Raw genomic sequence first — 27,981 nt, 5'->3', positions numbered from 1 at the left:
ATCATTAAACCGACTTCTCTCCCGTGTAGAAGTCGGGTTAGGACTTCTTTGAACAGTGCGAGGACGAGTCTGTGTTGAGAACCTCGATCATCGTTCTGGTGGACGGGAAGGTCTCCGCGACAGACGGAAGACTCTGGTACCAACTCGGTAAACTGTTGAGGAAGAAAAAGGTATGACGCAATGAGAGCCGAGCCAAGGAGAGGAATAAAAGAAAAAACGACATGTGCCGTCTCCCTACCTCCTGAGATTCATCCAGTTCTTTGCTGTTTTACTGAAGCTGTCTGGACTGGGTGTCGTCATGGCCTCAAAATCCACCAGCTGAAACAAAGTTCAACGAATTCTTTTGAGCACGGGTTCCCAAACTACGGACACTGATTGTTCAAGAAACATTACATGTAGCGTAACACATTTAAGTTATTTAAAGGGCGCTGCTGTGGGACGTACGTCATGGAGGCGTTTTATGTTGATCGGAGTATGCGCAGCTGCATGAAAAAGGGAAAAGCCTCGAAAATCATTCAAATAAAAAAAGTAATTCTCTTTCGAACGCGTGTCCTCACTAGCAGCAAAATGTCTGCAAGAAGGCTTGAAACATGACGTTTTCCTTGATCTATATGTTCTCTTGTTTCATCCAAGTCACCAGACATCCTTCGGGACTTCATGAGGAGACTCAACAAGCTTCCTGGCTGAAAAAAAAGGTTGACCTTGGCTTTTTCATGAGCTGATCAGATTTCTTATTGTCTGCCTTGTTTCACGAACAATGCGTCTGCTCGGCAGGTACAACACAGGGGAGATATCAGCCGAGCGTCTTCTTCCAGAGGGCTGGAATGAATGCTTTGGAAACAATAGGCTTTGTAGATATCAATGGAGCGGATGGCGGACCCATGTGTAACGTACACTTTACATTTGAACACAAGAACAAAAATCAGAGTTAGTGCTAGTTTTTTTTCTACCCCAGACACACAGTCGCCCTCGGCAGACGTTCACAGCTCCATACAGCCGACCAAGTAATGGGAGCGTTCTGTTCTTCACACATGAATGCTGCTTATGGTTTTATTCAGATAAAGAGTCGTGCACTTGTGACATTGAGCATCTGCTCAGTGAGAAGATGAGATATAAAAACTGAAAAAATTAAATAAAATGGTGATCTGAAAATATAAATTATTAAAATTACAAGTGTTTTTAGTTCAGATCGGACATTAAGTTCCGACTTAAAGGGACTTCCTACTCCCATTTTACATGTTTTCTGTAAAATTATAGATTTCATATTTCTATGATCAAAGCAAAAAATACGTGTTTAATCTCTCTCTTCGTTACTTAGAGAAATTTGAGTTGTCGGACCTATTAAGAGTTTGAATGTTTTATGTTTACCTTTCCTTTCGGGATCCTGCCGATGACCTCTTTCCCACTGGCCATCAGCGCCCCCATCACGACCGAGTAGGCCACCACACTGAGGAGAAGCAGACGAGGGAAACACGCTCTTACACACGGGCATCAGAACTACTGCTCTGTAGCGCGTTGAAGGGAGAACATGTTGTTCTTTGAGCTTAAAGCTCTGCAACTTGCAGCCTGGCAGGTTTCGTCTCCAGAAAGCTGCCAGACACGACAAAGGGAGTTTTAAACAGGTTTAACTTATGAGCCGTAATCCAGTGTTTCTCACGATGTATTGTAACAACACAATCTTTTAAAAAGGCCAAATGAATAGAATTTTTTGGTTGGAGTTTTACATTTTTGTAGCTTTCTCTTGGGTGCGCGCTCACGATCCGGCACCCGGTCGCTACGTTTCATTTTAGCAGCTGACGCCCAGAAATGGCCAGAAAAGTGCGAAATTGAAAAAGAAAGGATAAAATACAGGCAGAGGGTCTGCAGATACAGACGCCATCACACACTTCTAGTGGGTCAGGAGCGATGATTGAGAGAAATTGTTTGTTTTTGTAGGAAAATCATACTCATTCTGCCTTTTTTTTTAACTGGTAACTGTCGTATTTTTGTCAAAGGGGATCTCACTCAACGATACTATAAAAGGCAGTTACTCGCACGTTAACCTGTCACAGCGCATCCTGGAAGAACACCCATGGGTTGTGAGCGATGAAACATTTAAGAAATGTACGTCTGCATGACGGACGTTTTGACATGGAAATTACCTGGATCCCCTGGAGAGGGGCATGAGGTTGCAGAAGTAATAAACCAAGGAGAGGATCAGGTTACACACGGCATCTGCATCCTAAAATAACAAAAAGTCATCACAGAGTCAACTGTCACGTCATAAACTGGCCCGGAGCTAGAGCACCTGGATTAATTTTGTTCCAGGTTTCTTAGCTAGCTGTTACAACAATAGGGACATTGTTGTAACAGCTATCCGCAGAAATCGTCAAGAAGAGAAACTGAGCTCAGAATGCTGCTTTAATATTTGATCATCTTTCTCTGAAGTCTAAAAGCCTGTTTTTCACTATCTGAAAGTCATCCAAAGCAGTCAGCTGGAGAATACATTCTGCTTTAATTCCATGAAGTGATATATTTGTAAAATGACTTATTCTTTATTCCAATTCATTAAATTCCCTCCCCAGTTTGCCTTTCAAGAAAACTGAAATATGCAATATTCCTGCAGAGGGGAAATAAGACACACAGAGAGAGAGAGAGAGAGAGAGAGAGAGAGAGAGAGAGAGAGAGAGATATATTGTCAGACGCTGAGGGGGAAACTGAGTAACTGCTGTGCCGACTGCCGACTGACTGAGATGAAACATTTAACGCTAAAGCTTTAAAACAGCAGTTCGCTGCCTTTCTGTTTCCTCCTCCTGCTTCAAGAAACCATGCAGCAGAACTCAAAGGATCAGTTTACTCAAATTAAATATATGTCGATACAAATGCAACACGGGCTGCCACTATTGGGAACTATTTTTGTGTCATCTCCCAAATCAATGTATTGAACATGATTGTGCTTTCTATTACGTATGGAATGCCAAAGTCATGCATACATCTTACCCCTAGTTCAGTGGACAGCATTAATGTCTTCCCTTTGGTGGTGAGGTCTTTGTAGATGGACTCTATCTCTGACTGGTACTGCTGCGTCCGCTCCTCTGTCGTCTGAGTTTCTACTGAGAACAACATGTTGCCCACCCTACGACACAGAAAACAGTTCACCAGTGGGGATTAATAATCCCATAATCTCCTTCTGCCGTCAGAGCTCAAACTAACTGGAAGCTGCCACAGCCAGTTAGAACGAAGAGTTTTTAAGTACCTGCCGTCATTTACATATTTCAATGCACACACAACAAAAACATACACACTTTTGTTTTCACTCCCATTTGTCACTGGTTTAATAAAACAAAAAATGTAAAATAAAAAATAAATATATTTTCTATATAAATAAAAAAAAAAAATGTCCTCACAAATATGTTAAATACATTTTATGGAGCCCTTCCCCTTTGCTAAAATAATCCATGTTTACATGTTTGGCGTATCAAGATGCTGATAAAATGCCTCAAGCTGGTCCCAATAAAAAGGTCAGCTCAGTTTTATTTTGAAAAAGGCAGTTTATTACTAGGCACTGAACTATGGATTCTACTGGACTAGGGCTAAAGATATGCTGTCTTTGATTGCACAGGATTCCTCCGTGAAGAGAACACTTCTCAGAGGTGCCAGGCGCAGTCGAAGGCGAGCAGTTGCTACACTCAAGACGGTCACGACGACATGCTATCAGGTTACGGCGAGCTTCCCTGGGACGGCTTCTTATAGTTTGTGCAGAAATTCTAAAAACTAATTCAGAAAGAAAGGGCTAAAATAAGGCAGACGTTTCACCGTACCTGTCTCCTGTGATCGTGATGGTGAAACCGTCGTACTCTTTCCCAGGATCCTTCACGCTCGGCACCTTGGAGTTGACCGTGAAGCCATCTCTGGTTTTACTATTGAACTGCTTCAGGAAATAAGAAAACACACACAAACAACCGTTCTGGGTTTTCACTGCTGAACGGCTACAGGACATAAAACAAACCAAAAAAACATTGTCATCTCATCAACTCAAGGTCCACTGATGAGGACTGTGTGATACGATGGACCTTGAGTCAAGTGTGCGATATCTATACTTGAATCCAGTTCATTGAGACCGGCACACATCATCTTTAGTTGTGGTTTTTAAATTTAGTATCTTTCAGGCATGACAACGGGTCAGGGGTGAAAAAGGTGAGAAGGATATTACCCCTATAGGGGCGTCCGGGGGCATGCTCCCCCGTAAGAAAAATGTAAATATTCCATATTTTAAAGCATCAATCTGATGCATTTTGAGATGCTTTTTTTGCTAACCTGGGGAGAGCTGGAGAAACTAAACTTCAGCCATGAGTCAAACATTATTATGGCCTCCTTACTAAGTATTATGCAAGCCATTTCATGCTGTCACTGGGTCTAACATTTACAGTCAGACCTGCAAACTCATGAGGGGTGAAAAAGGTGACACCAGCGGGGCGGGGGGGGCAGTGACGGGAGAGTCAGTGCCGAACAGCGTCACTCGTCAAGAAGCTGACAAACTATGATCATTATGGGTTTTAATTCTTCTTTTGTCAATACCCAAGTGTACACACACACACACACACACACACACACACACACACACACACACACACACACACACACACACACACACACACACACACACACATACCGACACACACACTTCCGTTCAAAAGTTTGGGGTCACCCAGACAAATGTTCAGCAATGTCTCGCATGGAATAGCCTTCATCTCTAAGAACAAGAACAGACTGGCGAGTTTCACATGAAAGTTCTCTTTTTCTGGCCATTTTGAGAGTATAATGGAACCCACACATGTGATGCTATGCATAGGAAAGCCAGTTGTAAAGCTTCTCTCACCAGCATAACTGTTTTAAGTTGTGCTAACATAATTGCACAAGGATTTTCTAATCCTCCATTAGTCTTCTATGCGATGAGCAAACACAATGTACCATTAGAACACTGAGTGATAGTTGCTGGAAATGGGCCTATATTTCATTAAAAACCAGATGTTTCCACCTAGAATAGTTATTTACCACATTAACAATGTGTAGTGTATTTCTGATTAATTTAATGTTATCTTCATTGAAAAAAACAGTGCTTTTCTTTGAAAAATAAGGACATTTCTAAGTGACCCCAAACTTTTGAACGGTAGTGTGTGTGTGTATATATATTTTGTAGACTTAATACTTACAATATGCAATACTGCTATACTATACTGAATATTGTTTTGCTACTACTACATTTCACTTCATAATATTACACTTACATGCCATAATATGTATAATGTACCAGCCTTTTTATTTGACCGTATTATGTCATACTGTTATACCACTTTACTTTGAGGACACGTCACTGTTAGTCTAGAACACTGAATAATGTTTCCACCAGTAAACCTGAACATGCACACCTCTCTCTGTGGGACAGCGAGTATAACCACATAACTCTATAGATTATAATTAACTAGAGGATACACTTTTTCCTACACGTAGATCTTAAACCCTTAAATATAAACAGTAGCCCGGCCACCCTACGGAGGAAACTCATTTTGTTTTTTTTATTAAAATAAAAGTTGGATAAAATCTCCATTGTCCTCTCCTTATATGTAGTCAGGTGTCGGTAGGTAGAACTGACTCGCCGCTGACTCGCCGCTCTCCTGGCTGACGTCACACGCTGCCACGGACTCTCCGCTGCCAGTAATCTCACTCGCTGTCTCTCCAACAACGTTAGCTAACGTGTTAGCTAGCTGACTAGCTTGCTATTATTAAACTGGTGGGAGGGAAATGAAGCTGCTGTAGACATGTTAACGCTGATTGGCCAAGACTCGACACTTCTATTGCTAAGATGATCACGACCTCAGTTTTTTTTCCGTGTCCCACTCCAATCTCAGAAACGGCGGACAGTTGACCCCCCCCTCTCCCAAAAACAAAAACTCTTCGGATCTACACGATCCACGTAGGTCACCTATTTTGGTTTCAAAACGGCGAATTTCGCCGAAAGGTGAGGGATTTTCATGTCTGATCTTTTCTGATGTCGGTCATGTGTCTTGTTTTGTATGACATTTTTTGGTGTTTGTTCTTTGTAATTTGTCTATTGTCAGCTGTGCACTGAACTTTGTCTGTATGAGTCTGACTTTTGGTGACAAATGAGTTTCCCGACTGGGGATTAATAAAGTTTTTCTAATCTAATCTCATCTAATATCTCCATTTACTTTCCTCTCCACGAATATTCCAGATTTCCATCCTTACCTTCATTATAGGAAGCAGGTCTTCTACTTTATTCACATTTTCAAGAGCTTGACGGACCTCTAAGAGTCCTCTGGGGTTGTACGCCCTGAGATGCAAAACAGGAACTTGTCAATTAAAGAAGCAGCAAGAAAACAGAGCGAGGAGACTGATGAAGAATAAACATACATTTACAGATTTGCAAGAGACACATCCTTAACACTCTCATGCAAAATGAATAAAGCCTGGGGGAAACAATAATTCTGCCTCGTAGTAGGCGAGCATGTTAACATAACTGCAGTCCAATAATTTAGGTGAGACATGCTGATGCTAACCTCGGTTCTTTAATTCAAGCTTTTCAAAGAATGGAAAATGATGAAGAGAAAGGAAAGAACCGAGCAGAATTGAACTGAATTTTTAAGTCACAGAAAATAGAAACTGAATGAAGTTTGGGAGTCATTTACCCGTGGTACACCAGTATTCTGTCTTTGATAAAGTCGAGGATGTTGTCAAAGTACGCCAGGTACCTGATGTTGATAATCTGTCCCCTGAAGCAAGAAAAGGAAAAAAGGATTTCAACATACAGTCAAAAGAAAAAGCTGCTTATGTATGAAGAAGTTCTTTCGGTGAGCTTGTCAGAGTCGAGGCTACTGGGACTTCAAAACTGAAGGAACTAGGTCGTGTTACACGGAATAAAATCTTCTCTTTTTTATCGCATTAGAGTTGAGAAAAAGCCCAAAGCAAAGCCATGTTGAAATTCCATTTGTTTGAGGGACTCATGAAAGCGTCCGACACCAAGTTGTTACCTGATGAGGTTGATATGATTGTTGAAGCCTCGACTGAGGCTCCTGGCGGGCATCTGGTCCAACCACAGAACTGGCTGGTCTGGATCCGCGATCCTACGAGCACAAGGAAACAAAACATCACTACAGTCGTCTCTGCATTACATTACGTTCACCCCCCCATCCCTGATATATACATGTAGGTTTTAATTTAATTAAAAAATGTAATTTGTGAAACTGCTCTTTGAAAAAACAACAACACCCCTCACCTCCTCCATTTGACAGCTACATCGAACATGTCTCTCCACTGCATTTGCCTGGTCTTGCCGTTGACTCGAACTTTGGAGTTGCTCCATGTTCGCTGCATGGCCTGCATCACCTCCAGGGTTGCTAAACCCATGGCTGAAAAAGTACAATCAACCCATCACTTTTTTTTGTTTTTACTGCTGCCGTTAATACTTCAAATATCTGCATGACCTGCATCCTTCATCAGCTGTACCTCTGTGTATTCTTCTGTTGGGTAAGAAGCCAGGAGTGTCGTACTGCATCAGCGCCCCCAGGTGGTCGGCTGAGCAGATTAGCTTTTGCACTTCACTGCTGTAGCTTTCGAAGTTCTGCGGCAGCACGTCCCTGCAAACCACAAACACAGGAAGATGAGGAGGATGAACTTCGTCGAAGCTTTCGTGAAGCGTGCAGTTGTTTGTTTTGTTGTTATTCTGGACTGCACTGTGGGTACCTGTCAACCTTCTGAAATATCTTTATAAAAACAGAAGAAACAAGTTTTAATGTTTGCTGACAGAGGAATATAAACATGTGCCTGAAGGACACTGGAGCTTTCATGCCTTATATAAAAAGATGTCAGGTGTCAGCTTTCAACCATAAGACACCGCTTGCCTCAGCTCTGAGTTTGCTACAAACTGCAGCTCTGAGAGTGTGGGTAATGATGGATAATAATTATAATAATTATAATAATAATGATGGATCCGTATTTCTCAGACTTCCTGATGATGATGATGATGATGATGATGATGATGATGATACACTCACAACACTGGTGGAGTGCAGGACACCATAAATTAACGTCAAATAAAACCAAGAACATATATAAATCTTCTCCAGTATCTTATATCAATGCCCATTCACATCTATAACAATAACTACAGTTTTGGTCAACGTTATTGCTCCAGGTGTGAATCGGCTGTAACGGACCCATCACACCTACTTGATGTGCGGCTGCAGGCCGGGCTGTTCTTCGTAGTCTTCTATTAGAAAAGGCAGGTTCTTGGCCCAGTGGTTCTTAAAGTTCCCAGGTAAGTCCTGGTCCACGTTGTACTCTACTACTGGGATGTCCAGGTGGGAGTGCAGGTAGCGAGAGTACTCTGGTAGAAAAACAAGGTGGGGTAAAGCAGAATATCAGATATAATATCAAAATGGCCTGTACTGAGGTATTTCAGAAATGAAAGTTTTAGCGAAGCCTCACTGTTGAAGCTACCTTCATTGAGTGTAATTAATTAATTCAAAAATTCAAACAAACTCCTGCATCAAAAGGTACGAAAAACAAATCCAAAACTGCCAGCCAATTAAAACTAAGAATTTGAAGGGGCTGTGGCATAATGGTCAAGAAATAAAGTAGTTTGAACTGAGTGTTTCAGTACAAAACATATGACTGTGTGTGTTATGGTATGTTGTGTTTGCATGCGGTGACACCGACCTCTGAGGTATTTCACTTTGAGGTATTCGGAGCTGGCCTTCTGTCCCAGCAGAGGGTCGTTCAACATGACTTTAGTCTGAGCTTTGATGCCCTCGTAGAACTGTCCCATCGCCACGTGACTCAGCCCCTTCATGTACTGACACACCTCGTTGTAGGGCTCCAACTGAAGACATCTCTGGAGGACAGAAATTCAAAGAAACCAAAAATACAGAAGATTGTAATATATGCCATGTACACAGTTTAATGTCAATGAACTTGTGGATGCTGTAATTGTTTTGTGTTACTCACTCCCTCAAGGTATAAAAGACAATAAAATCTGCTGTTGAAATGAGGAAGAATATGTGTATAGTTCCATACAATCCTTTCAGAGGAGTGGAGGACCAAGCTACTTGAATTTAACTGTGGATTTGCCCACCTTGAAGTTGCCTACGGCTTCCTGCAGCGAGCCGTGGTGGTACAGCATCATGCCTCGGAGCTGGAGAGACTGGATGTGATTCTGGTTCAGCATGAGGGCTTTCTGGAAGCTCTCCATCGCCGACTCAAAATCCCCCAGCTCTCTGGAAAGAGGAAGAAGAGATACCAGGAGAGCAACGGTGCACATGTTGTTAGTGAGACTGAGGGGGAAGGTAAGTACTCTCAATTCATTAAATACAAAAAGAACATATTGTGTTTGTACGTTGGGTAAAATACCTGTAGGCCTGTCCAAGGCTTTTATAGGCATCTATGAAGTCAGATTTCAACTTCAGTGCCTCTTTGAATGTCTCTATGGCTTCCTGATGACAGAAAGCCCAACAACCTTTTTAGAGTGACAACACAAGAGGAACTTGCACAACATGACCTGCAAAATCTTTTCATATAGCAGTATAAAAGGATGTTTGATGTACGATCACAAAACAGCGCTTCTTATGTCCAACTCTCCCGTTCAGAGTACATCACACTACTCTTTATGATGATGAGAGTATCTGTATCGGAGTAACAAACGTACGACTGGCTTCATTGTCAGGTATAGTCAGAGTGTTGTTATTGCTTGCAGTCGGCTGTGAGCTGCCTGAAGGTACTGTACAGGGTTTCCCTCATCAAATTGGTTAACAGAGGTGAAGAAAAAAAAAAAGAACTGCACACGTGACTAAATTAAACACTGCAAAAACATTTTGCAGACAAGTCTTGCAACTGAAAAGCCGCAGCTGCGAACACCCGCTCTGCACTCTGCTTAATCTAACATCAATCCATCAAAGGGTGAGAAACACTCTGGATGCTGAACTAAGGCCGTAGCCGACTACAACATAACAACACCATTAACAGTTAAGCTATATTTTGTCGAGATGTTTTAATGTTTTGGCAGAAGTGGAGACGTCTTAAATTGTAACCTCTCCTTCTTTCTGATCTACTGCCTCGACAACAAGCAGATCCAGGAAACTCTGGTGTGAAACACGGCATCCTCTTCCTACTGAGAGGCCTGCTTGTGTGTCGTAACCTCTGAGAACTTGGCTAAACCAAAAAAACAAAAACAGACATGCAATCCTTTATCAGCAGGACACCATCTACTTTACAGCTGCTCATAGGCGATTAAAATGAGTATACAATTTGAAAATAGTAATCAGGTGTAACATTTGCATGCCACACAAGGAGCTTTAATTGGATATATGTCCTTGTTGATATTCTATATCAATCTCTTTATCTCATTTCAACTTTTCCTTTTATTTCTGCATGGTGCAAAATATCGATAAGACGCAATTCCACCGTCACATAGCCAACATTTTCTAAAAGAAGTGGTTTGGTTTAAAGAGATTTCCCCCGAGATCTGTCTCTAAGAGCCCAAAAATAGTATGTTGTGTTTTGAGCAGCAGTTTGGAGTAAACAAAGGCCTCTTGTCATGTTGACAACTCATAGGAAGCTTCCAGTGATTGACGGTGAAGAAACAAATGTGGATAGAAAGCATAAATGTGGACAGATTATCCACTAGAATCCCTCAAAATATGTTTAAAAAAGCAATAGATGGGATGTTTTTGCTACCAATGCTATTTAAAAAGTTTGGTTTTCATCCATTTTTTAAGAATCAAAACATACACAACCAAATTACTAAGATGTACGGGTACAAATAAAATAGAAGGCAGTGAGCAACTTACCTTGAGCATTCCTCTGTGGAAGAAGGTGAGGCCTTTATAAAGCATGGCGATGGGCTGATTCTTCTTCAGCTCTAAAGACTGCTGGAAGTCTTCCATAGCTGCCACATAGTCCTGGTGGGAAGGCAAAGCACAGGGTCAGCGAATGGGAGCATGAAGGCACTCACACACACGGGACATTTGAGGATCAAACCTCTGAAATGAAGAGCAGCGTTCCTCTGTGTCTGTAGAGACGGGCTGAGGGCTGCAGCTGGATGGCTTTGGTCAGATCACCCAGAGCCTCACTGATGCGGCCCAGAGGAGACAGGATCTAAAGGATCACAATGAAAATGGAAAGCTTAAGTCCTAGCACATACTAAGGAAAGAAGAAAAACATTCAGAGAATCATGTCTTTTACATTTGATTCTTGGCTAAATTCGTTTTTTGTTCTTTTCTTTGCTTCCCCTGCAGATTAGGAAAAGCTGGTTGGATCATTCCAGCTAAAAGAAGTTTGTGATCCTCTCCTTTTAAGTGAAACACACGGACTTAAAGATGGAAAAAGAAATACTGCATGTGATCCACTATTTATGGTTGATATTCTATTGTGCAGGATTTCATCTTGGAGAGAAAGGACTACACAGACTATTCCTCTGCTGGGGAAGTAAAGTAAGCAAACCGAAATACTTTTGTTTTAAAAATAACAGGCATAATCTTGAAGAATAGGAGTTAAGGAATATGTGAAACTCAGCTTCGTAACTTGGCCTTCGTGTTGCACAGACTTGTGAAATTCTTCCGATGCGTCGTTCTTAATGCGTTTTATAGAATGGAACTAAATGACATGAAGGGACGTTCGGTCTCAGTCAGGATGAAGACCGGATTGTGGAACTACTTTGTGTCAGACTGCTTACATCAGAGATGCATTCAAGTGGCTTACAGCTCACAAAGAGGAAACACCCTCTTAAAAAAAACTGACGAGCAGTGTGAGTCTTCTAACACTGTGGTGAAATATAAACTCACGTGACTTCGCGCTTGTGTGTCTGAATATTTTTTGGCAAGTGCCGTACAGATCTAGACGCCGTACGGTTCTCGACAACTGAATATTTACAACTTTGTGATGATCTGAATTGTAATTTTTTCCATTTCCTGTGCTTGCGATAAATGCGACACTGACACATGACGCAGCTTGTAAGGTTTCCCCAATTTTAAAACTGCACACATTAACCAAACTGTCATTGAACATCTTGCAGTGGAGGTAAACGACCAGTTCCAATTTATGAACAGTACAGAAACTAGCATATGGAAATTGATGCAGCCAAACGATTTCCATTGTTGCCAAGAGGTTGTGGCACTTGAACTCTCCTTTAAACTACTTTGAAGGAGCTTCAGAGGCCGTGAGCCATAATAAAAGAGTTCCTCCTCCTTTTACAGCGTCTCTGTACCTCTGCTCTCTGTTCGTAGACCTCTGGCCAGTTAGGCTCCAGGGTGATGACTCTGTTGAGCTCGTACAACGCCAAGTCAGCATTCTTTATGTCCTGGCGGGGAGACACAGTGGAGGGGAGGCCGTTACATTTTGTTGACACAAACTGAATAGTGAACAAAACTAGGAGCCACCAACAAGAAGAAGAACACAAAAACTGCTGTGTGGCCGTTTTCTCTTGAGGGCAAACTCTCATTCCCGCAGAGTCCTGGCAGATTGGATTTACATTCATTAAATGACACACCGAGTCATTCTGCATTTACCTGAAACTGCTGTTGTCACCAGAAATCCAGGATGAATGAGAAAATGCATACAGACAACAACTCTCTCCGCTGCCAAATAGTTTTAAACGTCTGGCACGGACGTGAAGAGGATGAAACTCAGGGTTTTGTTCAGCAAACTCAACATGTAATGCAAATGAAGGAAGTCCATCAATTTAGAAAACAAACATAGCAGCACTGTCTCTTTTAGTGGAAAGTCATCTGCTATGAATTATCTGATGAACCCGTGACTACAGCGCAGTACTGAATGGGGTGCGTTCCTCATAAATAATTGAGCGGTTAACATTTTCTCCCAAAAGTATTTAGTAAAGAATCCCTTTCAAATCTTAATGAGAGCAATAATGAAACTTAACTTCAGCGAAGTTAACTTAATTATTTAGTTTATGACATTGTAAATGCTTTCATGAAAGGCCGCTTGTAATTAATGTGGCACATTTCAAGAGTATTTTAATGTGAAGCGAATTTCTTTCTATTGCGCAATTCAATGCTTCACATGTGCAATGAAATTACAACAATAACGTTAGGGTATTCCACAAACGTCGAGAGGTAAAATAAATTACACAAACAAACAAAGGAAGCTGGCAAGCTGTCACTCACCTGTAGACTTTTCTTCCCATAAGCAATCCCTCTCCCATAGATGGCACTGACCAGCTCTGGGTCGCCCTTTAATCAAAGAAAAAACACATATATATATATATATAAACAACAATATTCTTGGCTTCAGTAAAACAAAAAAGGCGGTGTGTTTTGATTCTGAGTTGAAGGGATGTAGAAGGTGACAAAATAGCCAAAGTGATGCAATATTAAAATGTGACGGGTTTGAGACGGAACATCTGCTCCTCCAGTTGCAAACACACCTGTAATAAGAGTGAGAAGTGTTTGATGGCTTCGTCATAAAGGCCGTTGCCTATCAGAACGTAGCCTATAGCTGCAATGACAGAGCAAATGATGATGAATAACTGGGAGAACGTGGCAAAAACATATAAAATCCATTCAACGTGAAGGAGGTTTGTATTCTGGAACGTGCGAACTTACCAAGTTCTTCGTTTGTGTTGGGGTTATCAACAGGGAAGGGGATTTTTTTCTGTTCTATAAACAACTTGGCCTGGTTCTGTGAAAGATGGAGACAAGATACAAACATAAAAATAACATATATAGGTGCTGACACGCAAACCTGAGAAAAAGATTAAACTAATGGCTTCCTGTGTGAAGCTGAATGGAGCTCTGAAAAACACGCGAGTCTCAAAGTTGGACAAGGTAAAACGTTTCAGTCAAATGACATTGTATCATGTAATAACTATATTTAATTTATGTGTCGATATGGAAAAGTGAAGGAAAGTAAAACCTTTGTTGTAGTAAGTTAAAAATAGGTTTAACGAGCGCTCCAGCATCTCTCAAGGTTATACTGAGCAATTAAGCCCCTCCAGAGATCAGAGAATGAAATCCTTTCAAATGTCGAGGTCGTTTACTACCGCCGAGCCAAATTCTCGAGAAGCAATAAATATTCTGTGTGTGCATCAAAGGGCTATTTTCCTTCCTCTTTCTCACAGTCTCGCTCTGTATTCATTGTGTCATCCCAAAAGGAGGACGGCAGCTTAACATAGACCATTACAGGATGCAAATTTAACAGCATGCAAATGTTGCTGTGGCAGCATTTTACGTTTTCAAAAACAGCAACAAGACAACTGACAAGACAAAAAGACGGTGCCACATATATATCAGCAGATAGCCTTACGTATAAAGTACCAGTAGCAACTTCATCATCAAAAACGACAAACTCTCTTCCTGGCACAAAGTGAAAAAGCCAGACGCTCGCTTCTTAACTGTAAATCCGTCACAATACAGGCGTCGAGAGTAATTTAGGAACTACTGAACACGCACAAGTTGATGCCTTTAGACCTCCTTGAAAATGGGAAACATAACTTATTTCTGAGCAAACTTTGGCATGCAGTTATTCAATTCAGATGTATAGATTGTTGTTTTTTTGGAAGAATGAAACCGCTCTGATCTTGTAGTTTGAGGTGTACTCAGGATGTGGTCAGGACATTCTGACATTACTGTCGGGTGTCATTACACGTACATTAACCACTGGAAACTATCAACCGCTTCTTTTCAGCATGGTAATAAATCCCCATGCTTATTTCATTTCTTCGATATAAGTAGTTAGTATATATATATATATATATATATATATGTACGTTTTTCCTCGGAAATAAAGATCATTTTAGCTCAAGGGGTCAGAATGTCCAACCAAGACTCGAGGAATTCATACCAAATGAAAGCATGAGCATAGCGAAATGTTTCAATAAATTGGAGTCAAATCAATCAATAATAGAGAACAGGGTTTGTCAATTGATTCAATAATGAAGGACTGGAGAGCTTGTCACACAGAAATGTTGCACAGAGCAGTGTTGTGCTATTTTGAAAAACAAGCGTGCGTGTGTGTGTGTGTGTGTGTGTGTGTGTGTGTGTGTGTGTGTGTGTGTGTGTGTGTGTGTGTGTGTGTGTGTGTGAGAGACAGATATCTCACCAGGATCTTCTCTGCGTTAAGTGAGAAGACTGACTCGCAGGGTGGGTTGCTTCCCTCCTCACAGTCTGGGTCTTCCAACTGTAAAATGGAGGACTCTGTAAAGAAAAACGTTATTCACATTTTATAACTTAACATATAATACAATAATTAATATTTGAATGCAACGTATTCGGACTGTATGTATTTTAATATTTTTCCCCTCACTTAAAATGACTAATAAACTCATCCTGCCAAAACATTAGTCTTTCAAGTGACATTTATGTATGTCAAGCAGACTTGACCTCTCTCATCGTGGCATGTCAGCAATGTGGTTTGAAAATCCACATACCAGAATCCATTAAAATCTTGAAAGGTTAAAGTTGAAGTTAAGCAGTGCATCACTGAAAAATGTCCATTCTTATCTTATCTTGGGGAGGTTTGACAATTTACGGCAAAGCACTTGCAACAATCCAAATGGTGTGGATATGTTCGGTGGGTATTTCACGATCTAATCACAGTTATGCTGTTAATGCGTAATAATCGTTTAAAGCATGGACAGGGACTGGTTTGTTAAAACTCCATCGCATTACCACGCAAAGATAACATCTCTTTGATTGTAATACGAGCTAAACTGAGGATGCTGATTGCCCAGGAGGCAGGAAAGAAAAAACAAATACGGGTTACGCTTAGGCTAAGACACGCAAGAAGGTTTGCTATTGTGCTTTAAAATACATATTAGAAATCACTCAGAATATCTCTTCAGTTCAGCACACGTGCAATGAGCCAAGCAGCCGTAATGTCAACCCGTTCAACCAGTTCATTTCTCTTAGTCCTCCTCCACTACCATGACCCCTCCTTGTTAACTTCCCTCCAATGGACTCAAACACTCTGCCCAGAACTCACCTTTCAACATCTTTAAATGATCCCATCCACAACTGCAGTGCAACTTTACAGTGTAATCTGCACTGTGTCCACCTCACACATATTTGTAGGTTACAGCAAATGACCCCACTTTTTATTGAACGTTATGGTTGATGAGTATTGACAGTTGTTTTGCTCTCCCTCTCTCTTTCTCTCTATTTATCCATCTATCAGTGGGGGACAGTGTGTCCTAAAAGCGGATTTTTGTTTGTATAGCAAGTAACTTGCGATACTAGGCAGATGGACACTAGCCTAAATCATGTATGCTCCGTGGTGTGATTTTCCCGTGGAGCGAGGCGTCACCAAAACGCTGCATTTTTCTGAATGGAGCCTAGTGTGGACCTCTTTGGGGTGAGCTCGCACATGCAGTTTCTAAGTGAGTTTTTGTTGAGTTTCCTCCCTGTTATGAACACACCGATACACTCTCCCTCCTGTGTCACAAATCCCTTTTTCTTTTATCTTCGGTCTCAATCCCGTTTAACCTCTACGGCAGTAAGAGCACGCGCTTATCCCCGTCGTCTCCCCCGGGCTGTCACTGCTTGTTGTCGCGAGCTCATCTGAACGTTAGCCGACGGACGGTTAAGCTAGCCGGGTTTACGCACAGTGACAGTTGGAGCGGGGAAGACGTGGCAAAGTAACAGCGAAAAAAGGAGAGACTTTTACCGCAGTCAGCCGCGTACTCTTCCCACTCGGACAGCGAGCTGCATCCCTGCTTGTGGAGCTCATTGTTGAACAAAGTGAGGGTGGAGAAATACTCGGAGGAGAAGATGGTCCGGCTCAGGTATAGCAGTGAGAGCGCGACCACAACAACAGCCCGGCTGGCAGGGGCCATGTTGTGCTACATGTGTGACGCGAGAGAGAGAGCGGAAGCTGCTGCAGTTCGATCGCGACTGAACGGACCACGCCCCCCTCATCACGCGCGAGAGCTGTCGGGAGGCGAAGAAGAAGAAGACCGGGGCCGGAGAGGCCGGTTAAACGACATTTCCCAACATGCTCTGCGGCTGTCAAACCGGTCGCCCTGGTCAGCGCCATCTTTTACAGAACAGAACAAACTAAAACTGTTTCCGGTATGACTTTCAGATTAAAACGAAATTAGACTATTTTCAGTGAAAATGCAATAACTGCTGATGAGATAAATTGGCAAGGAATACAATGCGTTTAGGGACATACATATAATACAAGTATATTATTATATATGTAAAAACGCTATCTGTAAAATTACAAGTAAAAGCAGCCACTAAAAATAGTAATGGGCGCCCAGTTGAGCTTTTTTAATAGACAAAGGTCCTTTAATTCGTATTAATTTATTAAGGGTCGCACTAATTAAATCAGATTATATTGATTTTAGAATATATCCTTAAATTAGGATTATTTTTTTACAGCTCTTGTTTTCTATTGTTTTACACCACAACACACACACACACACACACACACACACACACACACACACACACACACACACACACACACACACACACACACAATCCCTTGTATGTTTCGGGAATCAACCTGTTTTCTGTCACGATTTGGAAGACGCAATTCTGCACTTTTATTTTGAAGGCTGGACTGAATGTAAAAGTCTCACTTCCGCTGTGATACGCTTGACGCTCACACGCTCCGGTGTTTTGTAGTCAGTTAGCAGTTTACAGGGCGAAGAATGGGGAAAGATGAGTTTAGGTGTGTTGAATGTAACGAAAAGGCCCTGGAGTTACACAGGGATTACAATCACGGGATCCTGAAGATAACAATATGTGTGCGTCCACTGTTCACTTCTTGGATTTGGGTACTATTTATAATGAACATGCTAGCTAACAATGTTTGCCTTCATAGAAGAAACAGCGACGTTAACGTAGTATTCCTCCTTTCTACAACTGAAGTATTTTACGTGTGTTTCTCTCTATGGCTAACACAAGTTGGACAACACTCTTCTTGTTAATTCATTAGTAGGGTGATGTCCCTAACATGACCTGGAGTTGACGTTACTTGTGTGCATGTGTGTACGTGTGTGTGTGTGTGTGTGTCTGCAGGAGTCGTGCCAGAAGCCAGTGGACAAGTACATTGAATATGACCCAGTTATCATCCTGATTGATGCCATTTTGTGCAAGACGCAGGCTTTCAGACACATTTTGTTCAACACGACCTTGAATGTAAGTCGACTCGTCCAACAATCATATTATAAGTGTGTGTGTGTGTGCGTGTGCGTGCGTGCGTGCGTGCGTGCGTGTGTGTGTGTGTGTGTGTGTGTGTGTGTGTGTGCGTGTGTGTGTGTTCATTGCAGGCCTTTTGATGAACACTTAAAAAAGTCAAAAAGTGGTGGAAGTATGTTTACTTAAGTACAAATTCAAGGTACTTGAGTATTTCCATGTCATGCTACTTTATACTTCTTACTCAACTATAGAGCAGATACCAATATTGTATTTTCTACTCAACATTTGACAGCTTTAGTTACCTTTCAGATTTTTCTGATTTATAAACTTTTTGTTGCTAAACTGAAGGATGAAGCGCTTCGTTACGTGTTGAGAATATTCAGCTCCTTCTTAATTGAATAGTGTTGCCAATCCGAAAGCTGTTTTTCTGTGCTTGTGAAAAGTTGACATTTGAGAAACACTTGGTTCTCACAGCAGTTGCGCTACAAACCTAGAATACGATGCATTGCGGTAAATTAAACTACCCAATAGTATCAAAGTCAAACTCAGCTTTATTGTCAATTCCTCAACATGTGCCAAACATACAGAGAGTTGAAAAAAACGTTTCTCTCCTGTCCAACATATAAAGTGAATACAGATAATAATAATAAAGTGCAAATTGATTTAAAAAAAAACATTGAGACAACATATATATTAAGAAAAACTATCATTCTGTATTATGCCCATATGTGAAGGAGGTAAAATTAGCACAAGCTTAAACGTCGACAGCAGTAAAATGCAACTATACACATTACCGCAGCAGTAATATGAATCCAGAAACATGATATATGACGGCGGGACTTTTGGTTTTGATAATTCAACTGATAGTGTTACTGATAACACTTGCATACTTTTACTACATTGCAATTTTGAATGCAGGACACTTTTACTTGTAGTGTAATATTGTGGCATTAGCATAGTACTAAGGGATCTGAATACTTCTTCTGCCATTGGCGTTCAGGTACACTTCATGTGTGTGTTTGCACATCTTCTTCCCCTCTCCAGATCCACTGGAAGTTGTGTGTGTTCTGCCTGCTGTGTGAGGCTTACCTCCGGTGGTCCCTGCTCCACGGCTCCGAGCAGAGCAGTGACCCTGCTGACATCATCAGGTACACCAAGGAATGGGAGTTCTACAGCATGTTTGGATTGGCCGCCCTCGGTAAGATGATTAAACCAGAAATCTGTCTGTTACAATTTGTACCACTGCTGTAGTGTAATGTATGTACTTTAGCTTGATAAATGACGAGTCCCCTAAATGTTGCTTTTATTGGTAAAGGCCAATATGTACTAATAAGAAGTAATTTATCGCTGAACACACTACATATGTCTGACGTGTCTGTCTGCCGGTGGCGTAGAGCTGTCGGCGTTCTGCGGCGGCGCGCTGTGGTTCCTCTGGGCGGTGGCGAGGCGTCTGCGCGGCGGGAGGCTGGAGCTCAGCCTGCTCCTCAGAGCCCTGCTGCTGTCCTGCTACGGCAAGGTCCTCCTCATCCCCGCCGTCATCTGGGAGCACGACTACTCGCCGCTCTGTCTGGGCCTCATCAAACTGTTTGTGCTCACCTCCAACTCGCAGGCTATCAGAGGTAAGAGATCCGTGTGAGGGCCCTGTCCTCCGTGTTCTCCAGCATTGAAGGTCAATGAGCTTTTGCTCGCCCGTATTTTCAGATGGACGCTCTTGGTTTTTCTCTCGAAGGGACCAAAGCACGTTGAATGTAAACTTATGTAAAAAAACAATTGAGAAAAGGCAATTTACTCTTATTCACAGCCGTCTTAACTGTTACATTACCAGATTGAAAAGTGTAGTTATTTATTTCAGAGTCTCTACAAAACTACACTACTGTCACTACAAAAGAAAGGAATGTAGATATGTTTATTGAAACGTACTGTATATTAGAGCTTCTCCGTCAATGTTTTTATTATTATTATTATTACTATTGTGGCTCATTTGAAAGAACTTAATGCCTTTATGGAGCATTAAAAAGTCGCATGCAAATAGTCAAAGGGTTTTAGCAAATCTTTCAAGGCAGATTTTACACACTGTTGCTTACACTATTTCATAATATAATAGAACAATACTGAGCTACCAGGGATGCTCATATTTTGTTCTAAAAGGCCAAATCTATAAATAACAAACACATTTTACAGTTACCTGTACCTTGTGAGACACATCAGGGATGCCCTGGTGCTTCATTCTTTTTTTTAAAAAGCACCAGCAGGTGGCAACTCACTCTCTCTTAGTTTAACCCCCCCCCCCCCCCCCCCCCCCCCACCCTCCCTGTTCCTGGTGCTCCTCTCTACATAGAGGAGCACCAGAAACCCCCATTGAAAATAAATACATTACATAACGCCACAGTTTTAGTCCACGTTTCTTATGTTGTGTAATAACTTCTTTAGCAGCAGCAGCTGCAGCTCATTGTCTCCAGCAGCTCGCCTGTGAGCAGCAAACAATGACGTGTTGTTCTCTGATGGGGAGAGTCTGCACGTCACATTCATGAAGAACTAATTAGAGTATGCAACAAAGTCTTTTCACTGCTTCATTTGTCTTTTTTTTTGTCTTTTCGATATCGCTTTGCGGCTTGTTACTGTACATGCCAGTTGGCAAGAAGGTGCTCAGGGGAAGGTTTAAAAACTGAACTTCTCACGGGAGACTTTTTTTGTTTTTTCACGTCCTTTGCATGAGACCAGATTATTTAAATTTTTTTCAAGCTGTATTTTGATCAACATGTAAAAGAAGTGATCGTCTCATCCCTCTCTTCTCCAGTGATCCTGAACAGCAGCAGGCGTCTGTCCTTGATGGCCGTGTGCTTCGGCCTGCTGTCGGAGACCTGCGTGGCTCAGGCCTGTAAACGGCTTCCGGGGAGCTTCCAGGACCTGCTGGCGTTTGAATGAACGAGACAAATGTCGGCCATCGCAGGAAGTAGCGGGTGATCGCGAGATGCCGGTTTTTAAATGAGCACTCTCCGCGCTGGGGTTGGAGAAGGAATGTTTTCTTTGAAGTGTTTTTTCGCCTCAAAGCCAGCTGTCAAACGGAGACAGAGCAGCGGGAAGAGACGTTATTATTTATATTTGTATGTACTCTTTATAGAGAAAAATATCAATCTTCACTTTTGGAAGGATGTCGAGGAGTCGCTGTTCATTTTTTATTCTCGAGACTTTAGTGAGGTTTTGTATGTGATTTGATGACTTTATTGAGCCAGACGCACAGACAGGAGCTCTGAATCACCGTTTCTCAGCTCCACTCTCAAACACAGACCACGAGGTTGTATTTTGACATTAACTACTTCTCTGTTTGGACAAGACCCAGATGGCACTCTTCACATTCTTTTGACACACACACACACACACACAATCACACACACACACACACACACACACACACACACAGGTTGAATTGTGAGACTGAAATGAGGGGTAAGTGGATAAATAAAGCAGCCAGAATTTACTTTCCCTTACTTTATTGCCGTATTACAAGCATGGAGATATATTAACACTACTCTCTTGTAGTCTTAATGGAATTTTCAAAAACATGTAGTTGAAGGCTGTTTTCTCACAATTTTTCTCCGACTTTAATTAAGCCAGAAATCTCCACTTCAGCCTTACTTTCATACAACAAACTTTCCAGTATAATTCCCCTCAATATACTGAAGGTCATTACAGAGCGGTTTGTTATTAGTCATCGTCTAAAGACATGGAGTAAATGGATTTTTTTTTTATGGCTGTCGACAGTGTTTTCTGATTCATGGAGCGATAAAAAGAGATTTCCCAAAATCTCTGTAAAAACCTTTAATTCTAATATATCAACAAAATAAAACAAGAATTTGTAGCTTAGTCGGCTTCATCCAATGCTCCAAATTTGTATCCTAGTATGAAAATTAGCCCATATTTGATTAGATAATGCCTCATTTGCATATTTACAAATATCCCTTTAGAAAACGTGTAATACAAAAGTCATTGTTTCTTATCAACTGGGGCAGTTTTAAGGTATCTATTAACTAGAATGTTAACCCTTTCACCTGCAGTGTCTCCCCTTGAGGCAGGGCCATTTATTTGTTTTGCAGGTTTTAAAGAAAGATGAGTAAAATCCTTCAACACTAAACAGCAGCAGGTATCTCACCACAGAACCTGAATGAAGTAATAATCGTGAAACGTGGGCAAACTTTTCAAAGCCTCCGCTCACGGTCCCTGGAACGTATTCTTCAGTCCACAGACCAACGTTCAATCAGTAAAACAAGCGTGTGAAGCCGACCGCCAGTCTGTGGAATGAGGGGAATTTATCCGCTGCCCTTACCTGCAGTATCAACCGCCCGACCCCCAGCAGTCTGAGCAGGGGTCGAGCCGCTGTCATGGACCGCTGCGAGGCGGAATCCCTTCTGAACAAAACCACCTGCCGACGGACGAGTCAGCAGGTTATTTTGCCGTTGCACCAAAGCTCTATATGTTTTAGAATCACGGTTCATGAGAGAAAATATCCTAGATGAATCAACCCAAACTCAAACTTTTAATGTTGCCGTCTGCCTCTGTACGAATGTTGAAATAGATGTGGCCTTCTGTCACAGGCGAGCCCAGAAGTTTGGCAGGGACTTCTGCTTCTGTGATTTATGATGTGAAAGGAACTTTTAGAGCCAGTTTGCCACGAGCTGCACAGACACACACACTGTGTGCAGCATAGTCATGCAGCAGTATGTGCTCTCTGAACACACAAATATAACAAGAGTAAATAAAGTATTTGTATTTAAACCGTATATTTGTATGTGATTTAGATGTGTGTGTGTGTGTGTGTGTGTGTGTGTGTGCGCTGCCTCTGCACATGTTATTACAGGCCTGTGAATAGTTGAGGAGACAGAGAACGAGTGAGGAATGTTTTGTTAGGCGTCCTCACCCTCTGGATGGCTTTAAGCTTCTAACACAGAATCAGCTTATTCCGCTGGAGTGTGTAAGTGGTGTTGGCTTGTCTCCCATTTTTTTATCTCAATATTTGAAAGGTCTTTTATTGATATGCGTAGGAATTGACACTTGTTGTGCCTGTGTAACTTGTTGACCCAGTGTTGGAGGCTTAGTGAACAAAGCCCCGAGGCAGTTCCTAAATGTGGAATCTGGGGAGTGTCGGTCAATTACCGCGGCATGCAGTGTTTTAATCTAACTAATCAGATTACGGTAACAGCAGTCACCCCGCAGCCTTCTACCAGGAGCGGAAGCTGGAGGGCGAATCCGACCTCGAGTCAATATGCTCTGCTGGGACTAACGCTTTTGCCCTTGCTGGAAAATGACATGGAAGAAGTTATTGTTCCTAATAAGTAGAGACTGGAGGTCATAGTTTAAGTAGTTTTTCATCTAATAATCCATTATCGATTGTACAAATTAAATTATTTTTAGTTGGCACTAGATAAAAAGTGAACAATTCATCTTGGGGGGAACATTAATGTCACCAAATTCCATCCAATCCATCGCGGTTGTATGCCTCCACCAATCAAAATGCAGCTTAAAATGTGTCTTTCCAAAATGTCATCCCTTAATCATTCATCCTTTTAAACATTTCTTTGACATCCTCATGATTAGAATATGAATTCTAGAGCTATGGCTAGTTCACAGTGACCTTGACCTTTAACCTTTGATCACCAAACTCAGTGCATCCTCGAGCCCAAGTGGACGGTTGGGACAGATTTGGAGACGTGTCTGAGATGCAGTTGCACTGCAGTTGAGTCTCGATGCCAGCAGAATGCAGCTCACAGAATTGCACGGGGACATATAAATATTAAAACGATGAGCTATTACATTAGCAGGAAATGTACCAGCGGCCATTTGTCTCGTAGTCAGACGAAAAAATATGCTCTTCGGCAATATTTTACAAGAATTATCAACAAAAATCGGCAAATGTCGAACCTTCAGTTTCAAAATCTTCCCACTAATTCAAAGGCCCAGCGGCGTGTTATGATTGACCAGCCTTCAGATGGTCCACACGGCCCGCCTCTGATGTGGAAATGTGTCCCATCCCATGTGGAGAGAGTGATGCGCACCTTGGATTCGCTCTCTCAGCCAAGATTATGTTAATCTGCTCTAATCTCCCAACAGACGCTCAGACAGGCAGCACGAGACCAGAGCACACAGAGAGAGAGAGAACATGGCGTCACATGATGCACACTGCACAACTGTCAGTATAGAGGGCCTCTTTGTACAGAGACTATGTCAAAAGCCCTGTCATGAAGCTTTTGAATGACTTGTTTTCTGATATATAAGGCTTTTATTTAGTCCTTTCATTTGGAGTCGGATCTGCTGGAGCAGTTTGACTCGTTTGCTTTTCAATTCTCCTTGTAGTTCCCAGTTTTGAGGGTTGATGAAGTGAGAAGTTGAGTACAGGGACAGACATTGAATGCACAGCATTTTAGTTTGCATTCAAATATGTAACGATAAACACAAATGAATATACAGTTTGTTAAAAAAAATCATAAAAATGCTATCAGACAAAATGTGTTGGTATTGCAAAGCCAGAAATAACAAATGCCAAAAGAAAGAGTATATAAGAAGAAAGAGAATGACAAAGCACCACAATATTGCCACTACAATGAAAAGTCCTATATTAATGGTTTACTTGAGTAAAAGTATATGGTTTTTAAGAGGAATATATATTTTTAGTACAGAAGTAAATCTATTCATTAGACATGCATAATGTTGCATTAATATGTAAGCAGCATGTTTGCATTGGAGCTGATTTGACCTATTTTTAAGAGTGGGTTGATTTGCTGTATAATAACCCCCCATATGTTAGATACATTTTTTTTAAATCATGTTTTTAATGTTGATCTGCAAAGTATTCAGCTGTCAGATTTGAAGTGGAGTAAATGGTATAATATTTAACACGTTAGGCCGAGTCATACTCAATTACACCAATGGTTTACAAGAGTAGCCTTTATGAGTCATCTGCTAGTGCTCACCATTACATTGGTGTTGCATATTTTTTAGAAACACCATTCTGGCTGTTGAACTGCCAGACTTTCACAAAGCGGCGATCCCCCAGCAGAAATCATTCTGCATATGGAGTTGAAACGATTGCTGCGTGACCCATTTCTCAGTCTCCCAGAGAACTTAAACACTCCGAGTGTGAAAATATAAACAGCGTTATCATCATCAGTAATTCATCTGAAGCTCCCAGCATCAGGAGCCGCAACATCAAAGCCGTCACATCCTGCCGCAGTAATGATCAATTAAACCGGAACTGCTCCGGCGTGGCAGCGACTCGAGAACCCAAATGCAAATCGGTGCATTAAAATGCAGGTCAGAGAGGATTCAGGAGGAAGACGAGGAAGTAGGGCAGCAGAGAGGCGAGGAAGGAGACGGGAGTTTAGTCTGAGAGAGCTGGAACTTTCATGGATAAGGATGAGAGTTTATATTTTGGGTCTCATCATTTTTAGTCATGTTATATATGGCATGACTATATGGATGCTGAAATATCTCAACAGCTGTTTGATGGATTAGTTCAGACATGTTCCCCTCTGGGTGAGGCTTAATCATTTAATTTGATTAACTTTTCATCTTCAGCTATAGGGCCCTGATCAGGTCAAAATATGTCCAATACTTTGATTTATGACCAAGTATACTTACAAAACTAATGCAATTCCAGGTGGTGGAAGACTTAATTAAAAGTGACAAAACCACACCTGTAGAAATACTACAAATAAAAGTCTGACATTCAAAACGATCCTTAGATATAAGTACACAAGTATTAGAATCTAAATATACCAAAATCAAAAGTGCTCATGGTTCAGTTTCGTGTCAAAGAAAAGAAAACTCACTCGAAACCTGAAAAGTATGGAATCACTTTATTAATTCATAACAGTATAATAACTATGATATAGCATTGAGACTAATTGTCCAAAGAAACAGTAGTATGGTCATTCGTAGATCAAAGAAGTACTGATGGACGGTATAACAACAGTAACTTCTGCTTATGCAACACAAAATACAGGAACACCTTTTATTTGACCACTAATAGCGATTTAATCAACGATTATGATGAATGATATACAGTATAAATACGAAAACAGACATTTCGCTCTCAGATTCTAAAGAATTTAACAGCTGCAGCCAGTAATTAGAAAAAAGGTGGATAACAATCTGAACAATCAGTTTGTCAACGCTAATAATCGGCTGTAAAAAGCATCCGTTATGTTTATTACCTCCAACGCTCTCTGGTGTTCTACTTGGCGGATTCACGCGCTACAATTCACCTGGGCCTCAACACAGGAAGGAGAAGAAGTTTGATTTTTAGTGGGAAAAATTGATTTTGGGGCATCAGGGTGGGCCAGGCAAAAGCACCAAGTTTTTTTTTAGATGACTGAAACACGGCCATTTTGCAGCTCATCTCAGTCCACCCTTCCTACATGTCCCAGAGTGCTTAGTAACAACCACTAAAGCTGTGAGGTGAACAATGAGGCGTGACTGTGATTACAGCAATAGCAATGTAGTCAAAACGCCTTAAGTCTTTGTGGTTGCATTGCATTCTGGTCTATTGAGGCCACTTTAAGTAGAAGGAAAAACAAGTCAGTCTCGTCTAACAATTGACTTTGTGTGATTGTTCAAAGTTAGTGCAAAAGGGCTTTAGGAAGAAGGCCTCGCTGCTTGATGACCCGGCCCAGAACGCGTACCCGCTGTCGTTACTGTAAGTATGAGGGCGACACATCACACATTCACAATCCTGTTCAAATGTTCTTTTCCTTTTTCCGTCCCGCCAAAGTAAAAGACCGATCTGTTGATAATCTTTCTTCAGGGGCAATGAACAAAAACACAACCAAACATTTCGCCACAAGGTCACCCTGAGATGACATCACCGCATTACACATCCAACAGTCACGTGAAAAGAAGGAACACTTTCCAACCGCTAACGCTATAATATTGGGCACAACTTGCTGGTGTTCATTTTAAAGCACGTTTCTGAAACTGCACAGGGAGCACTGTGTGTCTGTGTAATGCTGAGCAACTGAATAAGGAGCTGGTAGTTGTACTTTTGGGAGACATTCAACACAACAACCACCACCAACAGGTGCAAAATCACTCGTTGAATACAAGCGTGAACAATTGAGGAGCGCAACATGTAGGTTATTTTGCAAGTGACTTGGCTGATTTTAAAACTGCTACAAGTTTTGGGGTGTTAAAGCTTCCCAACAGCTGCACCCTCGTCAATAATATGAAAACCAAGCCTTTGACGGGGAGAAACATTTTCAAAAAGGAAAACCAAACAAAAACAGCAGAGCTTGGAAAACACCAGAGGGAACCTCCAAATCACTTAAGAGCCTTTAATCCGCTCGTTCTGAGCTGTTGTGGATTTGCATATTGATGTGATACACTACCAGTGAGGGATTTAGCCGGCTGCAGGTTGTACAGGTAGAAGCTTTAAGCACCAAGAGCACGTCGAGTGAGTCGAGCGATTAAGCGGTTTGTGGTTTATTATTCTCGTCTACAGGTTGAACAGTCTGAAACCTGGAAGGTTTACAAAAGGCACTAAATGTGTCGACATCCAATAAAACACCTGGGGTCAGATTTGTGCAGCATTGTTATTTTGTTAGTTAGTGTAGATTAGGTTGCAGTGATAGAACAGGTGTGTTTTTACTGACCCTCAACAGGTAATTTAACAGGTTACATTAGAAACATCCAGACGCAGGTTTACTGTACGGACCAAACCTTCTGTTTCATAACCTTTGATGGAGCGAGAAGACCGGTAGCAAAGAAAAGTGAGACCCGACTCGTCAGACGATGAAGTCAGTGCCGTGATATTCTACTGAAGAACGTGTTCAGGCCGCTG

The 27,981-nt window shown here is 41.6% G+C and overlaps 2 protein-coding genes across 3 annotated transcripts; one reads left to right on the top strand and one right to left on the bottom strand.

The window, feature by feature from the left end:
• Window positions 1-37: 37 nt before the first annotated feature.
• On the bottom strand, window positions 38-16,837 carry ttc13 (tetratricopeptide repeat domain 13; the record flags this gene model as incomplete). Of its 2 annotated transcripts, none has more annotated exons than XM_079214710.1 (23): window positions 38-152; window positions 239-318; window positions 1,369-1,447; window positions 2,142-2,221; window positions 2,980-3,115; window positions 3,801-3,910; window positions 6,247-6,331; window positions 6,687-6,770; window positions 7,029-7,121; window positions 7,274-7,406; window positions 7,504-7,634; window positions 8,227-8,383; window positions 8,716-8,890; window positions 9,131-9,272; window positions 9,406-9,488; window positions 10,842-10,952; window positions 11,032-11,148; window positions 12,257-12,349; window positions 13,173-13,238; window positions 13,433-13,503; window positions 13,611-13,686; window positions 15,106-15,200; window positions 16,669-16,837. In XM_079214710.1, the coding sequence occupies 23 exons, from the start codon at window positions 16,835-16,837 to the stop codon at window positions 38-40; spliced, it is 2,481 nt and encodes an 826-aa protein (XP_079070836.1). The 2 variants fall into 2 exon arrangements, with proteins under 2 accessions (XP_079070836.1, XP_079070837.1); XM_079214711.1 differs by having other exon boundaries at window positions 3,801-3,907.
• An 825-nt stretch (window positions 16,838-17,662) lies between these two features.
• On the top strand, window positions 17,663-21,077 carry arv1 (ARV1 homolog, fatty acid homeostasis modulator; the record flags this gene model as incomplete). Its single annotated transcript, XM_079215780.1, has 5 exons — window positions 17,663-17,758; window positions 18,033-18,152; window positions 19,197-19,350; window positions 19,547-19,771; window positions 20,950-21,077. 5 exons carry the CDS (start codon window positions 17,663-17,665, stop codon window positions 21,075-21,077), a joined length of 723 nt encoding a protein of 240 aa, XP_079071906.1.
• Window positions 21,078-27,981: the final 6,904 nt, after the last annotated feature.

Source organism: Taurulus bubalis, assembly GCF_910589615.1.
Source record: "Taurulus bubalis genome assembly, chromosome: 3".
NCBI lineage: Eukaryota > Metazoa > Chordata > Actinopteri > Perciformes > Cottidae > Taurulus > Taurulus bubalis.
The sequence above is the reverse complement of the archived record's forward strand: the minus strand, read 5'-3'. Positions and strand labels throughout refer to the sequence as shown.